Genomic DNA, 24,628 nt, shown 5'->3' with positions numbered 1-24,628 from the left:
ATTGGTTACCCTACACCACTACAAAACATAATTTTCATATTTCCTTATGCTATGGTGGATTGCTTTTCACAATGGCGGTCATGAGGTTAAACAGTGAAAAAAGGCAGGGAATCTTGAAGACCATCATTACACAAGAAAAAGTTATTTATATATATAGATCTGACTGCTCTGTTTTTTCACCCCACTTTCATAGCAATCTTCCCCACAACTGAAGTGCAAACCATTAGGGCTGTTGATTAAACACAGTTAACTCATGCAATTAACTAAAAAAAACCTTAATTGCGATTAATCGCACTGTTAAACAATAGAATACCAATTAAAATTTATTAAATATTTTGGATGTTTTTCTACATTTTCAAATATATTGATTTCTATTACAACACAATACGAAGTGTACAGTGCTAACTTTATATTATTTTTTATAACAAATATTTGCATTGTAAAAATGATAAACAAAAGAAATAGTATTTTTCAATTCACCTCATAGAAGTACTGAAGTGCAATCTCTTGATCATGAAAGTGTAACTTACAAATGTAGATTTTTTTTGTTACATAACTGCACTCAAAAGCAAAACAATGTAAAACTTTAGAGCCTACAAGTCCACTGAGTCCTACTTCAGCCAATTGCTCAGACAAACAGGTGTGTTTACATTTATGGGAGATAATGCTGCCTGCTTCTTCTTTACAATATCACCTAAAAGTGAAAACAGGTATTCGCATAGCACCGTTGTAGCTGGCATTGCAAGATATTTATGTGCCAGATGCACTAAAGATTCATATGTCCCTTCATGCTTCAACCAGCATTCCAGAGGACATGCTTCCATGCTGATGATGCTCGTTAAAAAAATAACGCATTAATTAAATTTGTGACTGAACTCCTTGGGGAAGAACTGTATGTCCCCTGTTCTGTTCTACCCACATTCTGCCATACATTTCATGTTAGAGCAGTCTCGGATGATGACCCAGCACATGTTCATTTTAAGAACACTTTCACTGCAGATTTGACAAAATGCAAAGAAGGTACCAATGTGAGATTTCTAAAGATAGCTACAGCACTCGACCCAAGGTTTAAGAATCTGAAGTGCCATCTCTGAGAGGGACGAGGTGTGGAGCATGCTTTCAGAAGTTTTAAAAGAACACTCAGATGCGGAAACTACAGACCCCGAATCACCAAAAAAGAAAATCAACCCTCCGCTGGTGGCATCTGACTTGGATGATGAAAATGAACATGCGTCAGTCTGCTCTGCTTTGGATCGTTATCGAGCAGAACCTGTCATCAGCATGGACGCATGTCCTCTGGAATGCTGGTTGAAGCATGAAGGGACATATGAATCTTTAGTGCATCTGGCACATAAATATCTTGCAATGCCAGCTACAACAGTGCTATGCGAATACCCGTTTTCACTTTTAGGTGATATTGTAAAGAAGAAGCAGGCAGCATTATCTCCCATAAATGTAAACACACCTGTTTGTCTGAGCAATTGGCTGAAGTAGGACTGAGTGGACTTGTAGGCTCTAAAGTTTTACATTGTTTTGTTTTTGAGTGCAGTTATATAACAAAAGAAAAATCTACATTTGTAAGTTTAACTTTCATGATAAAGAGATTGCACTACAGTACTTGTATTACGTGAACTGAAAAATACAATTTTTTAAAATTTTTACAGTGCAAATATTTGTAATAAAAAATAAATATGAAGTGAGCATTGTACACTTTGCATTGTGTTGTGATAGAAATCAATATATTTGAAAATGAAGAAAACAGCCAAAAGTATTTAAATAAATGGTATTCTATTATTAAAAGCGCAATTAATTTTTTAATCGCTTGACACCCCTACAAACCCTCTCCCTTGCTCTATATACCCAGAATCAGTGCCACAAAATGTCAGCCACTAATTTTGAAAATGACATGAAGAGGGGCTCATAGTGCATTACCTTCATTTATGCTTTTAACATGCTTTCTAGATAAAACGTGAAGAGACTACACCTCAGCATCTAACATCCTAAAAGCCTGGGAGGAGGGAGAAGAAAAGGGCCCTAGGCAGCAGCCTACTTGTTAGTGTTCTAGAGGGCCCCCGTTCAACAAAATGGGTTTTCATCAGAAAATGTCCATTTGTTGAAACCGAAACTTTAGAGTGGAAAGGGTCGATTTCAATGAAATTTTAATTGGGAAGGTTTCTCAGGTCCAGGATGGAGTTTCTCAGGTCAAACTAAAGAAAGAGAGAGACTCTGACTTCACAGCCCCATGGGTAGGTCATCCACCCGGGATGAAACTGGGTCCACCATGTCCCAGCTGAGTGCCCTAACCAGCAGGCTATTGTGAGGTGGCAGGGTGCCTGTCTCTCTCACAAGTTTCCATGAAAAACTAGAAAAGTTTTAGGGTTTTATCCTGATACACAACAGTATTTTGTTGTTGTAATCTTGGAAATTTTCATGGGAGGGGAAAGCCATTTCTCACCTAGCTCTAAGCCTCAGTATATCAAATGGAAAAGTCCCTCCCTCCCAGCTACCTATTCCCATCCTTACCCCACAGTGGTATTCTCTCCATCACTGGGAAATACCATTGCTTAGAGCCATATACCCTAATAAGTTTATGGTACTTCTACTAGCTCTGCCATCCTCCAACCTGTTACCTTACCAAAAGGTTTAGGGCCTGGTTTTCAGAAATGTTGAGCGTCTGCAGCTCCTGTTGACAAAAAATTAGAATGGCAACTCCTCAGAGAGCCTGAAAACCAGGCCCTAAATTAGTGGAAATGAAGCTGTGCACCAAAGTTTAAGCCACCTTCTTCAGTGCCAGTCATTCCATTCTTACCCTGGGTCTTAGAACCAAAATACACATTTACAAAATCTTTTAATTTTACTTCTTTCTTGATCATAAGTACTAATTCATTAACTATCTTCCAAGTGTTTAAAAATGTCCATCCATGCAATTTTAGGACTGTTATGATGTCTAATACTTGCCATAGAAACAGTGTTTGGAGTTTAATGCTAAGTACTAAATCTCAGTCGTCATTTGATTTTGTATCTGCTGTTTTATTCTCATTACGTGGTCTCTTCAAGTGCTATTTCATTGGACTCTGTATCATGCTTGAAATTCTGCCAGATATGGAATCACAATGCTTTTAGAACGAGGGAATTGTCCAGAGGATTTATTTTTAGAACAGTATCATATCCTGATTTTTTAAAAAGTCCCTATTTAATTTTAACCTACTGACATTTGAAACATCTCATTAGTCTTGCTATTTCCCTTACCAAATGCTTACTTGCTGTTCTGAGCCAGATGTGGCTTTGGGAGACCAAAATTTCCTTAGGTATCAGGATAGAGAAAACCCTTATTGTCTAGTAACCAAGGGATTTTGTTCTTACAACATTCCATAGCAAACTCACTACACAGCCAGTATTTTTCAATTTATGAAGTATCACATCAAATTTGCTGTGTAACCTAAAATCATCCATAACATAGCTCAGAGCTAACATTGCAGGATAATAAAATAATGTGTGTGTTTAAAGCCACAGTTAATAAGAGCTACTGAAATTGAATACCTCAGATCCGAAGAAAAATTAGAGAACAGAACAGTAGATTGATGCATTAGCTCTTTAACATTGCAAAGTATAGATTCAAGTGTATTTGGAATTATAAATAAAATGATTTTGGCGGTCTCAATCTAGATGCTATTAGACATTTTTCCACACCACCATATTTTGGCATACTTTGCAGTCTGAGGCTTGATGGGGGAAATGCAGGGATCCCTATGATGGCATAGCAGTAGTGCAGCAGGTCAGATTTCAAAGTTGCAAGGCCAATCAATCCAATTCTCAATTTCCTTCAGAATGGCACAATTTCCTTCCATATGCTTGTGAGAAAACATCAAAATGCACATTTAATAATAATAACTGCTGTCACAGTGCTGTACTCTACAGAACACATTTAGGTTTTGCCAGGAGAACACCTGTTTCTCATAACATAAGAAGACTGAGGGGGGACATGATAAGTTTTCAAGTACATAAAAGGTTGTTGGGGGAGGAGGGGACAAGCAGAAAAATTGTTCTCATTAACCTCTGAGGATAGGACAAGAAGCAATAGGCTTAAATTGCAGCATGGGTAGTTTAGGTTGGACGTTAGGAAAAGCTTCCTGTCAGGGTTGTTAAGCACTGGAATAAATTGCCTCAGGAGGTTGTGGAATCTCCATTGTTGGAGATTTTGAAGAGCAGGTTAGACAGACCACTGTCGGGGATGTTCTAGATCAGTGGTCTCCAAACATTTTTTGATCGCGCACCCCATAAGTAAAAAATTTTTGAGCACGCACCCCCTGCTCCTGGCCAAACTGTCAGAGCAAAAATAAAAAAAACGCCGCTCAGACTCCCGGCCGAACTGCCGAGGGAGGGGGAAAAAAAAAAAGCGGCGCTGCTCCGGCGGCACTTCTCCTGCCGCACACCCCAAAGGATCCTCTTGTACACCCCACTTTGGAGACCACTGGTCTAGATAACACTTAGTCCTGCCATGAGTGCCTCTCGAGGTCCCTTCCAGTCCTACAATTCTATAATGGGAACAGTAGTCCTGGGGAACACAAGGCGGAAAAGGGAAATTGAAGAGAAAACTAGAACTATGAACATTTTGTTGCTCCCTGGAGACAAGATTTCAACTTATTTCACAAGACTGGAGCATTGCTAGTATATTACTCACTAAGGACTTGTCTACACTTACAGCGCTGCAGCGGCGCAGCTGCTGTAGCACTTAGAGAAGATACTACCTATGCCGATGAGAGAGCTGCTTCCACTGGCATAGGTACTCCAGGTCCCTGAGAAGCAGTAGCTATGTCGACGGGAGAAGCCTGTTCACACCCGAGTGTTGTAGTTATACCAACGTAAGTTGGTAGTGTAGACCCAGCCTAAGTGTAGACAAGGCCTCAGAAACATTGCTATTTCAGTGTGCAATTATCCCAATGGCAACAGGATATAGTTTTAGTTGTAAAGAGTTAATAACAAAACTTTCTAAAAAACAATCTGTAGTAAAGATCTAATAAAATACTCTTTCAATGAAAGACCTCATTAAAGCTTCTCAAGCATTAGCGTATATAATGACAGAAAAACATTACCTACAGATTCACATTGTGGTTAGATGTTAGGCTGTGTGTGTGTTCTCCCCATGTGCTGCCCCAGCTCTGTGCAGATAGCCAGCACAGCAGACCTCAAGCGAACTGCCCAATGTCCACAAGACCCATAAGGTACGAAAGCGCTAGGTTTACTGTTGACAAAGTACAGTAATAGCACCTGGCAGACTCTACAAGGATGCTAAGACAGGTATGCCCGTGACAATCGACACAGCTCAGTGAATGGCAGGACTTTCCATTCCCCCCTCGGCTGGACAAAGATACTCCCTCTGAGATACATCTTTATACCTTGATACAAACAAGTTAGTACTGCCCCTTTGACATAGTTACTGCCCCCTGACTAGTGACTAGTTATCACCTTATACATGTTGGTTCAAATAAAACATCTCCATTACATACCGTCATCCTGATCTTCTCTTTTAGGAGGGGTCAGTGTGTTCCTGTTACTCTTGGGGAATGTTTTTGTACCATCCTTGATATCGGGATGTGTTTGTATGAGTACTCTGTGCTTAGCACTTCTTAGGAATGTGTCTTTCTGCAATATTAGCCATGTTCTTGCCAGATTCTGTGAGCAGGCCCTGCTTCATACCAGGCCTGTGATACAAGGGCTTATGTCTCAGGCTCTCTTCCTACTACACATATTACCTAATGTTCCAAAGCAGAGAAGGAAACAAGGAATAAAACTGCACATTACGTAATGTGAATCTGTTACTAATGGTTTTCTGTCATTATGTGTATTTTTAAAATTATATTTAAATATAGTATACTCCTGTTCATCCAAACCCTATTATCTGAACCTCTCCACATTATCCAATCTCGTGTATCTCATGGTGGGGGACAAGGAAGGGACTCAGATAATAGAGCAGAGACCACAGCCAGGACTATGAGAAGGAGGACAAGCCCCTGGCTGCAGGGTAAGCCATCCTACTGCTGAAGGGTTCCTGTGACAGTACGGGGAAACCTCCACACCACCACTGTCATGAGAGTGAGTGAGCAGGGCCGTGACAGTGGAGCTGCAGAGGGCTACCTATCCAGGCAAGCACAAAGCGACGATAAGGCTGTCGAGCACAGACCCCCGGCCAGGACTGCGAGGAGGATGAGAATGAGTCCCCAGATGCAGGGGAGGCAACCCTGCTTCTGAATGGCTCCTGCCCTCTTGATTAGCCAAACTCCATGTTATCCAAATAAAATCTATGTCCCCCATACTAATCAGATAATTGAGAGTATACTATATATAAGGGATCGGCAACCTTTCAGAAGCGGTGTGATGAGTCTTCATTTATTCCCTCTAATTTAAGGTTTCGCGTGCCAGTAATACATTTTAACGTTTTTTAGAAGGTCTGTCTCTGTCTATATTATATAACTAAACTATTGTCATATGTAAAGTAAACAAGGTTTTCAAAATATTTAAGAAGCTTCAATTAAATTAAAATGCTGATCTTACGCCGCCAGCCCGCTCAGTCCGCTGCCGACCTGGGGTTCCGTTCACCTAGGCCAGCAGCGGGCGCTGAGTGGGACCGGCGGCCGGGACCCTGGCTGGCAAGGGGCCAGCAGCCAGAACCCCAGACCGGCAGCGGGCTGAGCGGGGCCGGTGGCCGGGACCACAGACCAGCAGTGGGCTGAGCGGCTCCTGTCTGGAGTCCTGGCCCTGCCCACATAGAGTGGGTACCTACCTTCTCCCTGGTTTTAGCCCATTTTCTTCCTCTCTGTCTGCACTGAGCTGAGGGTGGGAGTGCACTGAGCACAGGGCTGGGGGTCAAGGAGCAGGCTGGGGGCTGGGGTGTAGGGTCTGGCCAGGAGCTAGAATGAAGGAGGGGGCTCAGGGTTGGGGCGGAAGGTTTGGGTGTGGAGCGCTTACCTGGGCAGCTCCCATTTGGTGTGAGGGGTGCAGGTGGGAATGTGTGTGTGTGTGGGTGGGGGTGTGTGCAGGAGCTCCCATTTGGTGCTCAGGGTGGGGGTGGGTATGTGGGGGGTGCAAGAGTCAAGGCATGGGGTGTGTGGGGGCTGGGTATGTGGGAGGGTGCAGGAGTCAGGACATGCGGTATGGGGGGCTGGGTATGTGTGCGGGTGCTGGAATCAGGGCTGGGATTGTGGGGAGATGCAGGGGTCAGGGCAGGGGGTTGGGGGTGTGTGAGGGGATGCAGGGGTCAGGACAGAGGGCTGGGGGTGTGTGAGTGGGGGTAGGGCGGGGAGAGGGGTGGGAGTTGGGACTCCTGGGATCCGGGAAGGGGCTGGTGTCTGACGCTTGGGGGAGGAGTGCTGGAAGTGAGGATTCTGGATTCCTAGGTTTCCAGCTGGGCTCTAGTTGTTCGAGGGGGTGGGGGGGAGACGGAGACTAGGACTCCTCGGTTCTGCCCTCAATGCCGAAGGGGAGTGCGGTCCAGTGACCTGGGGTGGCAAAAGAGACGCAGACCCAGCTGTTCCCAGAGTCCAGCAGGCAGCGAGCCGCAGCCCCCGGGCTCGGGTTCGGGCTGTGGGAGACAGCCAACCCCAATACAGAGCCAAGCTCATGCCGGCACCAGGGTTCCAACCCCGGGGCAGCCTGCCTGAGTCCAGGGAGCGGGGCCGGCTGTGCTCGGGGCAGGCAGGCGCACGGTGCAGCTGGGACCAAAGACCCTTTCTGACTTACAGGCCTCGCGGGCGCTGCGACTCCTGTGGGGCCGGGTCCCTCTTCTTGCCCCCTCCCGCCGGTGCAAATGCCGGTGGGAGGGACGGAGAAGAGCGGGTTGGGCCGGGCAGGATAGAATTTTTAATGGCACGTTGCTGCCTGCCGGGGTCCCAGCCGCCGGCCCCGCTCAGCCAGCAGCAGGCTGAGCGGGGCCAGCGGCCGGGACCCCGGCAAGCAGCAGCATGCCATTAAAAATTGGCATGCGTGCCATAGGTTGCCGACCCCTGCTATATATGCTAATGGTTGAGAAGCTCCTTAATCCCGTGAGTATTCTCACTGAAGTCAAAGGGAGTACTCATAAGATTTCATTTTTTTCTTGCATAAATATGCGAGTACTCCCTTTGACTTCAATGAAAATTCTCATATGATTACGGACTACTTCTACACAGGTTTGCAGGATCAGGCTTTCACAATGGAACATCTCCACTGTAAATCCACAGAGAATGCAGCAAGGAGAAGAGAAAGATCAAAAACATGATGTGCACACACACACACACAGAGTGAAAAAACAAGCAGGTAAACACATTAAAAGGACAACGTATGTATATTTTCAACAAATGCCCCAAAATCCTAACTCCACGCTATCCGTAAGATGTAGCACTGCATATAGAAAATGTAAAAATAAGAGCAGAATCCTCTAAAATAGAGCTCTTTGAAAGAACTGGACCATGATACCTTCATTTAGATATTCTCCAAGTTCATTAATCAAACGTTGCGTCATCTTCAGTGGAGGTGGAAGGGGAGGTTAATTCTATCTCATATGACCTAATTTTGCTTTAACAAAAACAAAAAGCTGATCTACAGAACAAAAGATGCCTTGCTTGTGAAGTAGGAACCAATGCCAGCACACTCACGACTGACAAGAATAATTGGAGAGCATTAAAATTTGCTTGCTGTTGAAGATTTGAGATTGCCTTTGCAAAAACAGTTTTAGAATTGAGTCATGTTCTTCAGGAAATGTCCTCTGAACAGAGGTTTTAATGTAATAGTAGTTTTGAAGTCCAGTGGTAAGGAGAAATATTGGCTGCAGCTAACCAAGGGTCAATGCTATGAATCCATAGTGCTCCCAACTCCTTCTGACTTCAGTGGGTGTGCCCAACACCTTTGAGGACTAGGTGCTAATGGGGATAAGGCAGTGCCAATCGCTCACAGAATATTTTCCACCCCCAATTTTAGTCTCAATGAGAGGAAGTGGGAGAGGGGAAACAGATCTGGGATACTGATGGCAAATTCCTTTCTTTAAAACCAAGCACAATTAGTAGATATTTCACGTCATTTGTGGGATCATGCCAGCACAATCAGGGAACTGAAAAACGCTCATGCTGTTTTGTATAGTCACATTTTCCAGGTTCCTTCTGAACCTCACATTACTCTTAGGTATGAAGAAGGGTTTATTAAATGAAGAAAGCAATCTATCCAGTAGGCCAGTGTGGGGAGGTAGGGAAGGGGACGAAGACGGCTCAGGTAACTCATTTTAACACACACCCTACTAAGCTGCTCCTCGTCATGCTCCCTACACTAAACCAACAGCAGTAAAAAGATACTTCTTCTGTTGCAGCCAAAAGGCAGGGCTTGCAAGAAACATCGAAAGTTTCAGAGAGGTCTTCTGTTCTGGCAGCACGTTGTTAAGATGAGTTGCCAAGGAAGCTTTATAACATGGGACTGTGCTCTTTTTGCTTCTTTACGATCTGAAAAGCTGGAACACTTTTTTTTTTTTTTAGTTGTTTCTTTGCTTGTTTTTTACATTAAAAGTACCAGGACTACGGAGTCTGATCTTCCATGGTTTTGCTAGAAGGCCTGTTGGAGGACTCCGGGGTATACTGGGAGCACTCTCACACATTAACTGAATCGTTATGGTGTTAAGTCTTTAACAAATGTATCCTTTCACCCATGTGCTTATTAGGAGATAGAACTAAACGAAAATGTTAACAAACCCACAAAGTGCTGAACAGTCCAATTAGAAATGCCTTTACCTCTCAATTGCTCAGACTGATATTCTACTATTTCACTACAGTAACTCCACACTTAACGTAAGCTGTTTCGTTATTAGGTCGCTGACCTATTAGAGAACATACTTTTAAAGTCCTGCAATGTTCCCTTATAACATTGTTTTGCTCCCTCTGCTCCACCCTCCCGGGACTCCTGCCAGGGAGTGGGCAATCCCCCGCACCCCGATCCTGCTCTCCGGCTGGAATGTAGGGTGGGCGGAGCAGGGCAAGCCCCCATGATCCCACCCCACCCCCCAGCAGGAGCGCCAGGCGGGTGGAACGGGGCAAGTCCCCATGCCCCTATCCCGCTCCTGGGCTGGAACGCCTGGCAGGGCAAGCACCCGCATCCCGCTACGCCCCTGCCTCAACCAAGCTTCACAATCATCAGTGAGTACAGTATTAAATTGTTTGTTTAAAATTATTTAAAAAACTTATACTGTATATGTATATAATGTCTTTCATCAGGCGAAAAAGATTTCCCTGGAATCTAGGCCCCCCTCCCCCATTTACATTAATTCTTAGGGGAAAATGGATTCGTCGTTTTGCTTAAAGTAGCAGTTTTTCAAGAACATAACTAGGACGTTAAGTGAGGAGTTACTGCATTTCTTCACAGCATTCCAGAATAGACAAGCCCTGATTTGCCAATATAAAAAATAAACATAAAAACAAACAAACAAAACCCCCTCACCTTTTACACAAAACTGTAAAATAAACTCAAAATTTCTAGGCCTTCTTTAAACAGCCTCATGAACAAACAAACAAATCTAACAAGTCAAAACAAGGGGGGGGGGGGAAGATGTAGTCACCCACTAATGAAAACTAAGTCATTTAGGGCCCGCTCCTACTTTGTCTGAAGTTAATGGACTTCACCCAATGATTTCATTTTTCACCCTTCCATTTCATGGTCCCAATCCTACAACTGGCTGCATGTGACAGGACTAAGGTCTCAAATCTTAAACTAAGGCGCCAATCCTGCAAACTGTTCCATTTTGGTGGTTTATGGCACTGGCATGGACCTCAACTAATGTCAATGGGGCTCTCTGCAGGTGCAAAGGTCCACCTGCATGGAACACCTTGCAGGATCAGGGCCTATATTAATATGCCACGCTAACACGACTATAGTTATCACTAACTCACTTTTAGATTTATGCTACAGCATGTTAAATTTTAAAAAATAAAATAAAAAACAAAGGGCAAAATGGGCTTTTATAAATTGTCCAATTCTAAGTTTAAAATCCACAAGTTTCTTAGGTATATCAGTTTCGATGCTCAGGATTTTTCTCCCAAGTTTAATTTTGGTTCTAACGTGTTTCCTCCTATATATGTTGCCCTATGTAATAAAAATGAAATGTCAAAGCATTTGTTTTCTCCTTTTAAAACACGACTTTACTGTGTTACAATGCATATACAGTACATATTTCTATTATGACTAAAGAATTCAGAAAAAAAAATGGCTGAATTCTTCCTTATCATTTCCTAATGCTTAAATTTAAAAGTTGATTCATTGCTTGTAAAAGGTGCAAGACTAAGAGTTTTAAAGTCCACCCCATTTACTCACACAGGCCTAATCCTGCCAAGTGACACACCTGCACAGAAGCCCATTGATTTCAGTGAGACTGAGCACAGGTTTTAGGGATCCTGCAGGATCTGAGCCATATGAATACAGCAACAGTATAAGCTTCTCCACATTGTCCTGCCAATGTACCCCAAACTGTGTTCTGATGAGACCTTTCCAAGGTCAAAAGGACAGTTAAATCTTCTATGTGAATAAAGCCCCAGAATTATATGCTGAGACTGCCAATAAAAAGGTGTCAATTGCAATGGTAATTTTCCAATACGTACAATTTCCACTGAGAACGTTACTAAAACCAGCAGCTATCATAAAGAGGAAATGTCAGATAGCAACTGTTCTGTTTTTGCTATTCTAGCCTGGATTCAAGACAGTGTCTTAGAGGTGAAAGGATCTCTGTTCTATATGAGATTCTTGTTTTAGTTTTGGGAGCAGGGTGGGGAAGATGGAGGGGTGCAAGTGAATAAGTCCCCTTCATCCTCTCCCCAGTACTCTTGCAGATTTTACAGGGTGGTTGGAAATTCAAATATCTACCTCTAATTCAGCTTTTCCCTTACCTTATTATCTCCCCACCATGGCCAATCGCCACTGTCCACATATACTCCATTCTCCCAGTGTCCCTTACACTCACAAAGTCTTCCCCAACACCATTTTGGTTGGAGGTGTGCTTCTCCTTCCATATCTTGAAAAACAACAAGGAGTCTGGTGGCACCTTAAAGACTAACAGATTTATTTGGGCATAAGCTTTCGTGAGTAAAAACCTCACTTCTTCGGATGCAAGAAGAAGTGAGGTTTTTACTCACGAAAGCTTATGCCCAAATAAATCTGTTAGTCTTTAAGGTGCCACCAGACTCCTTGTTGTTTTTGTAGATACAGACTAACACGGCTACCCCCTGATACTTGACTTCCATATCTTGGACCCTACAAGGTAGTGCTGAACCCCATTAAAAAGATATACAGGATTTATGTTTCCACAGAAGTTCCTCTCCATAAAATAACTGTTATTGCCACGTATCATATGTCTTATGAACTGTACTGGTATAAGATGGTAAACATACAGGAAAATATCACACGGATGGTTGTTCTGAACAGTGCTCAGTCTCCTCTTCTGCAGATATTATGGAAGATTTAAGTTTAATTTTCAGTTTTGTTATCTCTCTCTCTGCCTCAGTTCCCCACCTGTAAAATAGGAATAACAACATCCCTTTTCTTCCATCCTGGTCTATTCCATCCTATTGCAAGCTCTTTGGGGCAGGCATTGTCTCTTACTATGTGCTGGCACTATAGGTATACACAATTGGCTAAACAAACAGACCTAGGGTGAGATCCTTCACCCCAGCTCCAGCCACTTTTGCTTGGTAAAAGGGCTGGAGTAACATAAAGCCTCTGCTTTATGTAATGCCTGCATCTGTAACTTTCACTCTATGCATCCGAAGAAATGAGGTTTTTACTCACGAAAGCTTATGCCCAAATAAATCTGTTAGTCTTTAAGGTGCCACCAGACTCCTTGTTGTTTTTGTAGATACAGACTAACACGGCTACCCCCTGATACATAAAGCCTCTGAAAGCTCAGAAGCTGGCTGGCAGTGAATTCCTCCCTGCACAGGACCAGCAAAAGACAGCCCTAAAGCTGTCTCCCAAAGATCCCCTTGTAAATCTTGGTGTAGGGGGAGTATCCAGGTGGGGTAATGATAGCAGCATGTAATACTGCAGAGATTCTAAGTAGTGCTGGGGCCCATAGGCTGCCAGGGCTGTCTAACTTATGCCAGAGTCTGTGGAGCAGCCAGAATTGGAAAGGTGCAAAGGTATCTTAAAACCACCATATCCCACCCCGGGGCTATGGATTCTTCATTGTGCTTATCTCATCATGTTTAAAGAACAGTGGGGGAGGATGGGGTGTATTCTCTTCCACACTTGGTTGTCATTAGAACACCTTGCTTCTCGCAGTCACTATAAGCTGACTCTGATACAGTGTACAAACCCCATACTGGGCTCCTGGACAAGGGTGCCGAAGAAGCCTCCCTTGGGGAAGAGGGCTGCATGCTGTGCCCAGTTGGGGCTGAAGGTTTAGCTGCCTTTTCTACTGATAGCTTAGGTTGTACTTGGAGCTGTTGGGAGAGATGGAGGGACCCAGGAAGGGTAACTCCGAAGGGACTCCAAGGTGCTAGACTCTTATAGAGTCTGGGTCAGAGCCCGGTGGAGTGGGAAGGCCCAGGCTGCCCTACCAACTTCTTCTGCTGCAGATGGGGCATAAGCCTCATGGTAAGGAGGGGGCAAGGACACTGAAAACACAAGATGATGCTAAGCCCACACACGGGTGAGGAACTGGACTGAAAAGCTGTCCTGGGTGGGGTGAGGCTGGATGCTGGACCCTCAGAGGACTTTATTACACTGACCAACACTGGGCACTCTATTGTGAGCAGTGTCTCCTTTGTACCTCCATTTACACAAAGGCTGAAAAACTTACCATAAAGCACACAAATAACAGTCTCTTTAAAAAAAATAAAATAAAAAAGCATCTTAGCAAGCCATAAGAAAAATATTATACAGACCTTGCCAAAAGGAGTATCCACATATTTTTCTGTTCTTCCTTCCAAGATGTCAGGATCGTCCAGACCAGTTCCACCAATAATTCCAATCTTACAAACAAACAAAAGTAAGTATTAGAGCTCTAGAGATTACACTGCATTTTAAATCTGACAGTGACACTAACCCTGGATTTCTAGCCAGCTACACAATTTATTTTTTGATTCATCTATGCTTGAGATGGGCCCAGAACCATGGATCCAAAAAGCACCAATCATTATAGCTACAGCTCAAGTTTCTCATGAAGACTTGCAAACATAGTTGTACCATGTCACTTTAGGCCATATTTCATTTAATTTTGCCAAGTACAAAGGCTTGACTACGACTCCCCAGGTCATACAGTCACCAAATTTAAAAGTTATCAAACAGCACAAAGAAAGAATCACTAATTAATCATTTATCCCTAATGTGAAAGTAAATATGGGTGTTAACTGATGCCAAAGAGATCAGCACAACCTATGCTGTAATCAAGGCTGTACCACAGATAGTATTCATATGAAATTGTGGTACACCTTTTCTGCAATGGGAAGAACAAGGACAAAGACTCAGTACCTCTGGTCACTGGAGACATAATGATCCCCAGAAATGCAACACCTGAACTGTCTTATTGATAACCCTGATTGCCATTAAGGTATGGCTCATAAGCTTCTTCCTCTCCCAATAGCAGTTGCTTCTAGCTGCATGGGGAAGAGACAAAAAGGAAAGTGTGTTGGCAACTAGTTAGATTTGCCTGACGTGAAGCTACTAGCTGAGAAGCTACTAACTTTCAGGCCATGTAGCCTCCTTGAAAAAACATATTACTTAGCTGACTAAAGCCCCGGTTCAGCAAAGCATTCAGTTATCCAAACCTGCACAGTGCCCCACACCATTTTATCTGAGGTTAAATTGTGTAAGACATTCACGCTGAGCACACAGACTTTTACCCAGGATGGAAGCTGTCAACCAAAAAAGCCTTCCTTGCTTGCCTGCAATAGGATAGATAGGAAAGTATGGCAAGAGACCACCCTGGCTTAACCAGGAGATCTTCAATGATCTAAAAAATCAAAAAAGAGTCCTACAAAAAGTGGAAACTAGGTCAAATTATGAAGGATGAATATAAACAAATAACACAAGTATGTAGGAATAAAATTAGAAAGCCAAGGCACAAAATGAGATCAAACTAGCTAGAGACATTAAGGGTAACAAGAAAACATTCTACAAATACATTAGAAGCAAGAGGAAGACCAAGGACAGGGTAGGCCCATTACTCAATGAGGGGGAAAAATAATAACAGAAAATGTGGAAATGGCAGAGGTGCTTAATGACTTCTTTATTTTGGTTTTCACCAAGAAGGTTGGTGGTGATTGGACATCTAACATAGTGAATGCCAGTGATAATGAGGTAGGATCAGCAGAGGCTAAAATAGGAAAAGAACAAGTTAAAAATTACTTGGACAAATTAGATGTCTTCAAGTCACCAGGGCCTGATGAAATGCATCCCTAGAATACTTACGGAGCTGACTGAGGAGATATCTGAGCCATTAGCAATTACCTCTGAGAAGTCATGGAAGACAGGAGAGATTCCAGAAGATTGGAAAGGGCAAATATAGTGCCAATCTATAAAAAGGGAAATAAGGACAACCCGGGGAATTACAGACCAGTCAGCTTAACTTCTGTACCCGGAAAGAGAATGGAGCAAATAATTAAGCAATCAATTTGCAAATATCTAGAAGACAATAAGGTGATAAGTAACAGTCAGCATGGATTCGACAAAAACAAATTATGTCAAACCAACCTGATAGCTTTTTTTTTGACAGGGTAACAAGCCTTGTGGATAGGGGGGAAGCCGTAGATGTAGTATATCTTGACTTTAGTAAAGCTTTTGATACTGTCTCGCATGACCGTCTCATAAATAAAGTAGGGAAATGCAACCTAGATGGAACTACTATAAGGTGGGTGCAAAACTGGTTGGAAAATCATTCCCAAAGAATAGTTATCAGTGGTTCACAGTCATGCTGGAAGGGCATAATACGTGGGGTCCTGCAGGGATCAGTTCTGGGTCCGGTTCTGCTCAATATGTTCCTCAATGATTTAGATAATGGCATAGAGAGTACACTTATAAAGTCTGCAGACGATACCAAGCTGGGAGGGGTTGCAAGTGCTTTGGAGGATAGGATTAAGATTCAAAATGATCTGGACAAACTGGAGAAATGGACTGAAGTAAATAGGATGAAATTCAATAAGGACAAATGCAAAGTACTTCATTTAGGAAGGAGCAATCAGTTGCACACATACAAAATGGGAAATGACTGCCTAAGAGGATCTGGGGGTCATAGTGCACTACAAGCTAAATATGAGTCAACAGTGTAACGCTGTTGCAAAAAAAAGCGATCATCATTCTGGGATGTATTAGCAGGAGTGTTGTAAGCAAGACACAAGAAGTAATTCTTCCGCTCTACTCCACTCTGATTAGGCCTAAGCTGGAGCATTGTGTCCAGTTCTGGGCGCCACATTTCAGGAAGGATGTGGACAAATTGGAGAGAGTCCAGAGAAGAGCAACAAAAATGATTAAAGGTCTAGAAAACATGACCTATGAGGGAAGATTGAAAAAAATTGGGTTTGTTTAGTCTGGAAAAGAGAAGACTGAGAGGGGACAGGATAACAGTTTTCAAGTATGTAAAAGGTTGTTACAATTTTTCTTCCTCTTCATTTTTCTTAACCTCTGAGGATAGACAATTTTTTATTCTTGTAAAATGGCATAACAAAATAATTATATTACAAATGACCAGTCAGAATACCAGAAATGAGCAAATCAAATACTAATTTCAAATTACCGAATCACTATTTCATATCATTTTAAATTCTTTAAATCCTAACCAAAAATATAAAAGTATAAAATATTAAAATATATAAAAGCCACAACTGAAACAAACATGACCCAAAACAAAATGTTTTGTGGGAAATTTTCATTCCAATTCAGAATGAATTTTTTTTGAAATGCTGGAATTTCCCACAGAATAGAAATTCTAGTTTTGATCAGCTCAGCTGCCCGAATGAATTATGCATCCTTCTAGATTTAAGGAGCTGTAGTCCAGCTAACACACTGCACCTACACAGACACCCTATTTTACAAGTTACTCAACCTTGCTTACCCAGAAGAATGCTGGAAAGGGGCCTGAGAACACTTCCACTATGCACAGAACCCCCACTGGGACTTTGTAGTTGTGCCACTGGACCTACTTGTGGGTTCAAAGTATTCTTTTTAAACCTTGTAACCTTCAAAGAGTGGTGCTTAATAATACCTGAAATGTAACAATGTGGTTTAGCATAACTCTATATTTGTGTTATAAAAAGCTAATTCCCATATGTGGAGTTTGCTTTCCAACCAAGGCCCACAACAAATCAGAGATTACCCTTACAGTAGTACCAGCTCCCCCTGCTGCTACCAAGCCAACTTAACACACGTACAAAGAAACACCATTTCTGTTTTTGGCTCTACCACCAGCCTGAGAAACCCCAGGCCTCTACACAGAGTGTCTGATAGGGGGACAGTATTCACAGCCAGCTTAGCGGCATCTTCTGTTAGTGAAAGTATGAAGAATGTGAATTCATATTCTGCTGGGGATACGGGGTGTTTTTTTTTTTTTTTTTAAGCTTTGTGTTCTGGTGCAGTCTGCATAGAGTTAACAAGTTCCAGCATAGTACTAGCAACAAAAAGGGAATCTCCATTTAGTTTTTGCAAACACTGACTTCTTCAATAAAGCGACATCCATAGGAATAAAGATTTTGCGCATGGCCTCTTGTGTCAGTCAGAAAAGCAAAACGGTTAAACTGTCGGTGCCACATGTTCACAATGAATACTGAGGACAAACTGATTGATTACTGTGTACTTCAATCCAACCAAGTTGTGCAGCCTTCACAATAAAATTAATAATACAATGAGAAAGAAACATACACTTCCAAGTTATACCTTCCTTTGGCTTCCCAGTGGAACCAGTTGTCTTTGTATCTTTTAGGGTCTGATCCAACTCCCACTTAAGTCAATGGGAGGTTTTCCACTGACTTCAATGGGAATTAGATTAGGCTCTTCAGAGCAGTGGCTGTTTTTAATTGTGTGGTCCCCAAGCACACTGTTGGCACTTAAAGAAATAATTTCACCCTCTGTTACACACAGCAAAAAAATTGCTTTTTTCAATTGGCAGTTACTGTTGCAATGTGTGTCTCAGTTTTAAGTGGAAGAACTCAAATCATGTTGAGCTTTTAAAAACAAACAACCCCCCCACACATACACAACCCCCCCCATTTTTGTCTCCCCCCCCAATACCTTGTCAGTAATAAAAGCATGTTATCTAAACTCTCAGAATGTTTTCTAGCTGTACAGCTAAGGGTCTGTATCTCTTAAAAAAATAATAATAATAAAAAAGCACCAACTGGAAATCCCAGTGACTTAAATCTAAACCAAAAATCTGTCTCTTGCTCTCAATTTCTACAGCCCTATGTTTATAGAAACCCTACAGATGCCCTGTCATTATACTGCAATTAGCTCATCAGGCATCTCTTTTCAATAAGCAAAGACTGTGGTCCTTGTTATGTGCCAAATACTTTTCCATGTGAAAGCCTGGTGCGTGTCATCTGCTGTGCGATAGTATTTAAACAGATTTTTTTCCTTTTGGCGCCACCTTGTGCTGTATGTGTGTTATTGCAGGCAAACAACTAAATATATATCTCCTCAATATATGTTCCACTCTATATGCATCCGAAGTAGGGTGACCAGACGTCCCGATTTTATCAGGACTGTCCCGATATTTCCTTGTTTGTCCCGCGTCCCGACCGACGTGCGGTTGGGACACTGAACAAACAAGGAAATGCCCCGGAGCCTAGAGCCCGGAAGTGCTCGCACCCCCCCCCCCCGCCCCGACTCCGCCCCCTCCTCCCCCGATTGGCTCCCTCCCCGAATCCCCGTCTCTTCCCCGGGCTCACCATTCCCCCTCCCTCCACAAGCGCTGGAGGGAGGCCCGGGAGACTCAGGGGAAGCGCGGGGCCGGGGTGAGTAACAGTCCGGCCTGGCCCCGAGCAGGCAGGACTCAGTTGGGTGGTTGGGAGAGGAGGGGGGCGACCCGCGGGGCCAAGCGGCGACTGTTGTTGTCCCCCCGGGCAGCGGGACTCGGGAGCAGCCGCTGCTGCAGCTCCCACTGCCGCGGGGGAGGAAGCGGCCATGGCGCTCCGCGGCTGCGGCGCCTCCGAACCCCCTGAGCCGGGGCCTGCTGCGGGGACCCAGCAGCGCGTACGCTGGGCCCAGCCCCTGGCCAGTCGCGTCTGGGCTGCTGCCCAGCTGGTGCTATCCCGCGGCGGCCCGGGGCGGAGGCATCGGCAGCCCACCCCCTTCGTTCCCCTGCGGGACGGGGGGGCTGGGGCCTGCTGCCCCCACTCCGGGGCTGCCGCGGGATAGCACCAGCTGGGCAGCAGCCCAGACGCGCCTGGCCAGGGGCTGGGCCCAGCGTGCGCGCTGCTGGGTCCCCGCAGCAGGCCCCGGCTCGGGAGCGCCAGAGCTGCAGCCGCGGAGCGCCATGGCCGCTTCCTGCCCCCGCGGCAGTGGGAGCTGCAGCAGGGGCTGCTCCCGAGTCCCGCTGGCCGGGGGTGAGAACAGCCACCGCCTGGCCCCGCGGGCTGCCCCCCTCCTCACCCTACCACCCAACTGAGTCCTGCCTGCAAGGGACCAGGCCGGACTGTGACTCACCCCGGCCCCGCGCTTCCCCTGAGTCTCCCGGGCCTCCCTCCAGCGCTTGCGGAGGAAGGGTTTTTTTTTTTTGCCCCCCCCCCCCCCGCGTCACGCCCCCTCCCCCCGCGTCCCGATATTTGTCTTGGGTGATCTGGTCACCCTAATCCGAAGAAGTGGGCAGTAGCCCACGAAAGCTTATGCTCTAATAAATTTGTTAGTCTCTAAGGTGCCATAAGTACTCCTGTTCTTTTAACTAAATCCTTAATATAATCCAAATAGGCAGACTAGGGAAGAAAAATAAATCACAATAATATTTGCTTATAATTTTTGTAATAAGAATGGAGATTTTTCCTTTAGTCTTGTTCACAGATCTTGAGTATTTGGACAAATGCTGGTTTGTTCATGAAAATATTCAAGAGTCCTGAATGCTATGATTATTTGCCTGAAAACTGTACCTGAAGTATTACAAGCTATTTATTACTCAAGATTCTCCCGTTCCAAAGTTTCAGTCATCCTCATATGGAGTAGAAACAACATCAACAAGGCAATCAAAGGTGGGACTTGCAGGTCACGTAGACATACCCACACTAGCATTAATCTAACTAGTACACTAAAAATAGCAGAGATGACACCAGCATGGACTTCTGCAGGGGAGCAGGAACAATTTGTATTGTGGGGGTGCTGAGAGACATTGAACCCCACTGTAAATCCTGAATATAATGGAAACCATTTCAAGCAGGATGGATAAAAATCAATGATTTTTTAATTTAAATCAGATTTTTTTGATAAAATGCTTTTTGAGGAAAAAACCTATCTAAAGATAGTTTTAATGAAGATCCATGATGAGATATATTTGAGCTATAATGTAATAGGGATTATAAATTCTAATTCTGTAGTATGAGACAATATATTCATGTAATGTTTAAGAAAAGTGTTGTAAATGAATTCCAATAGTTCATGGATTAGGGTCCTAATCTTATGGGGTTCCACAGGCTTCTGTATAGATTATTTAGGTTAATCTTTCTATCTCCCCTATGAGACTCAGTGCTCAGTCTAGAAGATACCATCAGAGATGCTTTGTTTTGCAGTTCTCAAACTGTGCATTTGTGTCTCCAGAGGTAACCTGCTTGTTAACAGCAAAAATGTTTTAAATAAATAAATAATATATAGAGGTGAGAAATAACAGACCTCAACTCTACTGTCCCTCTGCAAATTTGTGTACACAGAGTCAATCCCTTACCTCTCTCTAAAAGTGCAAAGTTTCAAAAAGTTCAATGAATAGAAGATTGTTGGGGGCGTAATAGATCTGGACAAGAAGAAGAAGAAGTCTGGAAATAAATGTGAGAAGGGAGGGATATATGCTTTTTTGTTAAAATATTATGTTTGCTGTTGAAGAAAAAAATCCAGAATACTTAACGTCGTTGTTTTAGTTAAATAAATAATTTAAACGTCTGTCTGGTGATGTTCTCCTCCTAATACAGCGTGGCAAGAAAATCCTCCAAATATTAATGATTAACCTGCTGAATTGGAGCTGGTTCACCTCCCAATGACTTCATAAATATCTGCTTCAATTACCTTTGGTAAATGAAATAACCAAACAATCATTAATTTTCTGATATAGCTGTAAAACTAATCTAAAAAGTTTTCAAAATAAATCACTGTTTAAGTATAGTGTGTACCTTCTAAAAATGAAACCTACATCTATCTCTGAGTTATGAAGAATATGTATTAAGGTTATAACAACCAACAAGAATGCACTTTTATGTAGAAAACCATGATTAAATCGAGCCTTCCTGACTAGTGATTGAAATCATGATTTAAATCCACCCTGACTTCAAGCCAGGAGATGCTGCAGCACACCCCCCTTCACCTCTAGTTTCAGCACCTATGGCCTTCTGCACAGACTAGCAACGTGAAAATGTACTCGTGTCCCTGCATGGGTTTACAGAGCCTGCACTGAAGCCAGCGCTGCTGCATCTTCAGTGCTATTTTTAGCTGTACGAGCTGTTATGCCTGGGGGAATTCTTCGCCACTGCGAAATGCAGAATTTGATGTTTCCCCTGCAGAATTGGGGCTGCAGAGCTGCTGGTGGCCATTAGGGGCATTGCAGCTCACAGAGCACCAGCCCGGTGGGGATGGAGGCTCTGCATGCTCTGCAGCCTTGTTTGATCCTCATCCGCCCGTGGACGGGAGAAGGCCTAGGAGTCCTGGCTCTGGCAAAGGGTGAGGAAGGGCACTGTGTCCCCCTGGGAGATAGTAAAGAAGCTCGGGGGAGTACAGGTCCTGGGAGAGGGGGGTGCAGGTGTCTGTGCCAGGGGGTGCCTCGTAGCTGGGCTCTGGGGGGAGCGGAATGCAGTTGTCGGTGGCTGGGCTCTGAGGAGAGGGAGGTGCAGGTGCCTGGGCTTTTGCAGTGCCCTGCAGCTGGGCTGTGGAAGGAGGGAGGTGTGGGCATCTGGGCTCTGGGGGGGCCCTGCAGCTGGGCTCTGGGGGTGGGGGGGAAGAGGGTTCTGGAGCTGGGATATGCTTCATAGCTGGACTCGGGGGGGAGGGAGTTCAGGTGTTTGGGCTCGGGGGGGGGGGCACACAGCCCCCTCCAGTATGCCCCTAATTGGGTTTCTTTAACTCTCTACTCCTGGGGGAATCTTTTTTCATTGTCATCTATATTGTTGATATACTTGCTGACAGGTATTTTGAAAAAAGTTACCAAAATAATTGAAACTGGAGTGATTATATTGTGCTATTGACAAATAAAATATGCAGAATTTGGCAGAATTTCAAAATATTGTGCGCAGAATTTTGAATTTTTTTTGGCACAGAATTTGCCCAGGAAGTATGTCTAGTGGTAGTATGTCTACACAAGCTGCGATTGGACCTTTGACTGCAGCATAGACATATCCTTATGGGACCAATCACAAACCACAATCCTAACACAGGCTGGAAATTGTTCACATACTCATCAGTGTTTGCTGAATTTTGTAACTCATACAAGTCAGAACAGAAATTGTGAAATGTTTTTATTATTCGTTGAAATTCTAAAAAAAATTAATAAAGAGGGTTAATAATCAAGTTTTTTTTAGTTGGGAACCACATATATGCCAACATAACTGCAGCCTAGAATTTAAGATTGAGGATAATTTCCACAGAGTGTGCTTTTCAACCTGAATTATTCTATCCAGTAATTAAAGAGAACAATGAAAACTGGAGATATGGGGTTCTTCACCATATTATCAATTGGCTGATGAAACTGGCCCATGTCTGTGATTGTGACTCCCTAGTTGAGAATCCACAATACAGCCAAACTGTTCTTTTTCCTAACTGACCTTACTCTTACGCCTTCCCTCCTCCCAAAACACAATCAATGTGACACCATTTTTTATTTTCTGCTTTAAAAATCACAGCAAAACTTAGTTCCACTAATAGAAAATAGATTCTATTTCTAAATTTCTAGTAACAAAAATCACAGATGCAATGGGATTTGAACATACTCCCTTTGTAATATAAAGCTGACAATTTAAACTCACATGTAGTGTCAGAGGCAGCGGCGGCTCCAGGCACCAGCGCTCCAAGCGCGTGCCTGGGGCAGCAAGCCACAGGGGGCGCCCTGCCGGTCCCTGCGAGGGCAGCAGTCAGGCTGCCTTCAGCGGCTCGCCTGCGGGAGGTCCCCGGTCCCGCGGATTTGGCGGCATGCCTGCCGGAGGTCCGCCGGTCCCGGGGATTCGGCGGCGGGTACGCCGAAGCCGCAGGACTGGTGGACCTCCCACAGGCGTGCCACCGAATCCGCGGGACCAGGGACCTCCCGCAGACAAGCCGCCGAAGGTGGCCTGCCTGCCGTGCTTGGGCGGCAAAAAAGCTAGAGCCGCCCCTGGTCAGAAGGGTGCTTTCCTATGATGCTGTTTGAGGAGCTACCATCACAGCCCCCAGACAGCTTTCATCTCTGGGAATGCCACCAATCCAGGGAAGGTCTTATGTCAGGCTGCAGGAATGAGGAGCAGGCTGTCATCATTACAGGGATGGGGAGGTGGGGGAAGGGGTATGTCCCCCAACCTACCCAGGGTGTTGGGGGAATATGAGGGTGGGTAGGTATTTTGGGGGTGGTTGCAGATGGAACAATGGAGATTGGGAAATAGGAGAATAACCTAGTGCAATATGGGAGGGAATGAATCTTAGAGGCATGGGCCAGCACACTTATCTACCCTTTGGCAACAACTGGAAGCCACTGCAGAGAGCTAGGGAGGAAGGGAGGAGTGCTTCACAGTGGGGAGGGCCAATACAGAGTCAGAGTAAGTTTGCTGCAAAGAGAAGATACACTAACTAGGAGCTGGGGGAAATCACCATCCCTCTTTCCTTGTACCACAGCTGTGCTAACCATGCTTGGGGACAGGGGACAGCCTCCCAGGCAGGTAGTTCTCTCTAAAAGAGCCAGCAAAGGCTCATTAGAGCAGCTGAACCTTTGACATGAGGAACTGACAGATAAAAGCCAGTTGTTTACCTGTAACCACTGTTTTTTGAGAGGTGGGTGCAGATACATATTCCACTCAGGTGTGCATGCACCCAAGGAGAATACACGGCTGTGACCACTCGAAGAAGAGAAACCACATCAGCTCCAGCACTGGACTTCATGCTTCCCTTCCACAAGCCAGTCCGGCTGCTCCTATTCCTCTTCCTGTTTCCCAGGCCCCGGGGTTGGTCAGAAGAGGCTGGAGTTAGGCAACACAGCAGTGGGGCCTAGTGGCAGCATGGAACCATAGAATTTACTGCTGCAGCAAGTCCTGCTTTCCTAGACCTTCCTGTGGGTTGTCAGGGACACAGCTGCTCAGATAGTACCTCAATGGACAGATATCCCTGTGAGGGAGACTACCCCAACCACAGAAAAGACAGATGGGGCAAGGCAAACACCAACTGGGATACCCCCAGATTAGCTTCCCTTTTCTCTCAAGACAGGGAAAATTGCTTGTCTACACATTGACCTCAAGAACTGTGGGAGCTTCTTCCAGTCCTCCTTATTTCCCAG

General features: G+C 44.4%; 1 protein-coding gene across 1 annotated transcript in view; it reads right to left on the bottom strand.

Annotated features, from left to right (window-relative positions):
• The window catches only part of MTAP (methylthioadenosine phosphorylase), a 70,772-nt gene that overhangs the window by 44,560 nt on the left and 1,584 nt on the right, over window positions 1-24,628 (bottom strand). Inside the window, exon 2 of the mRNA XM_005294735.5 lies at window positions 13,887-13,973. Coding sequence (XP_005294792.1) covers window positions 13,887-13,973 — 87 coding nt within the window. The remainder of the gene's footprint in view (window positions 1-13,886; window positions 13,974-24,628) is intronic.

This window comes from Chrysemys picta, chromosome 6 (assembly GCF_011386835.1).
Source record: "Chrysemys picta bellii isolate R12L10 chromosome 6, ASM1138683v2, whole genome shotgun sequence".
NCBI classification, from domain to species: domain Eukaryota; kingdom Metazoa; phylum Chordata; order Testudines; family Emydidae; genus Chrysemys; species Chrysemys picta.
The sequence above is the reverse complement of the archived record's forward strand: the minus strand, read 5'-3'. Positions and strand labels throughout refer to the sequence as shown.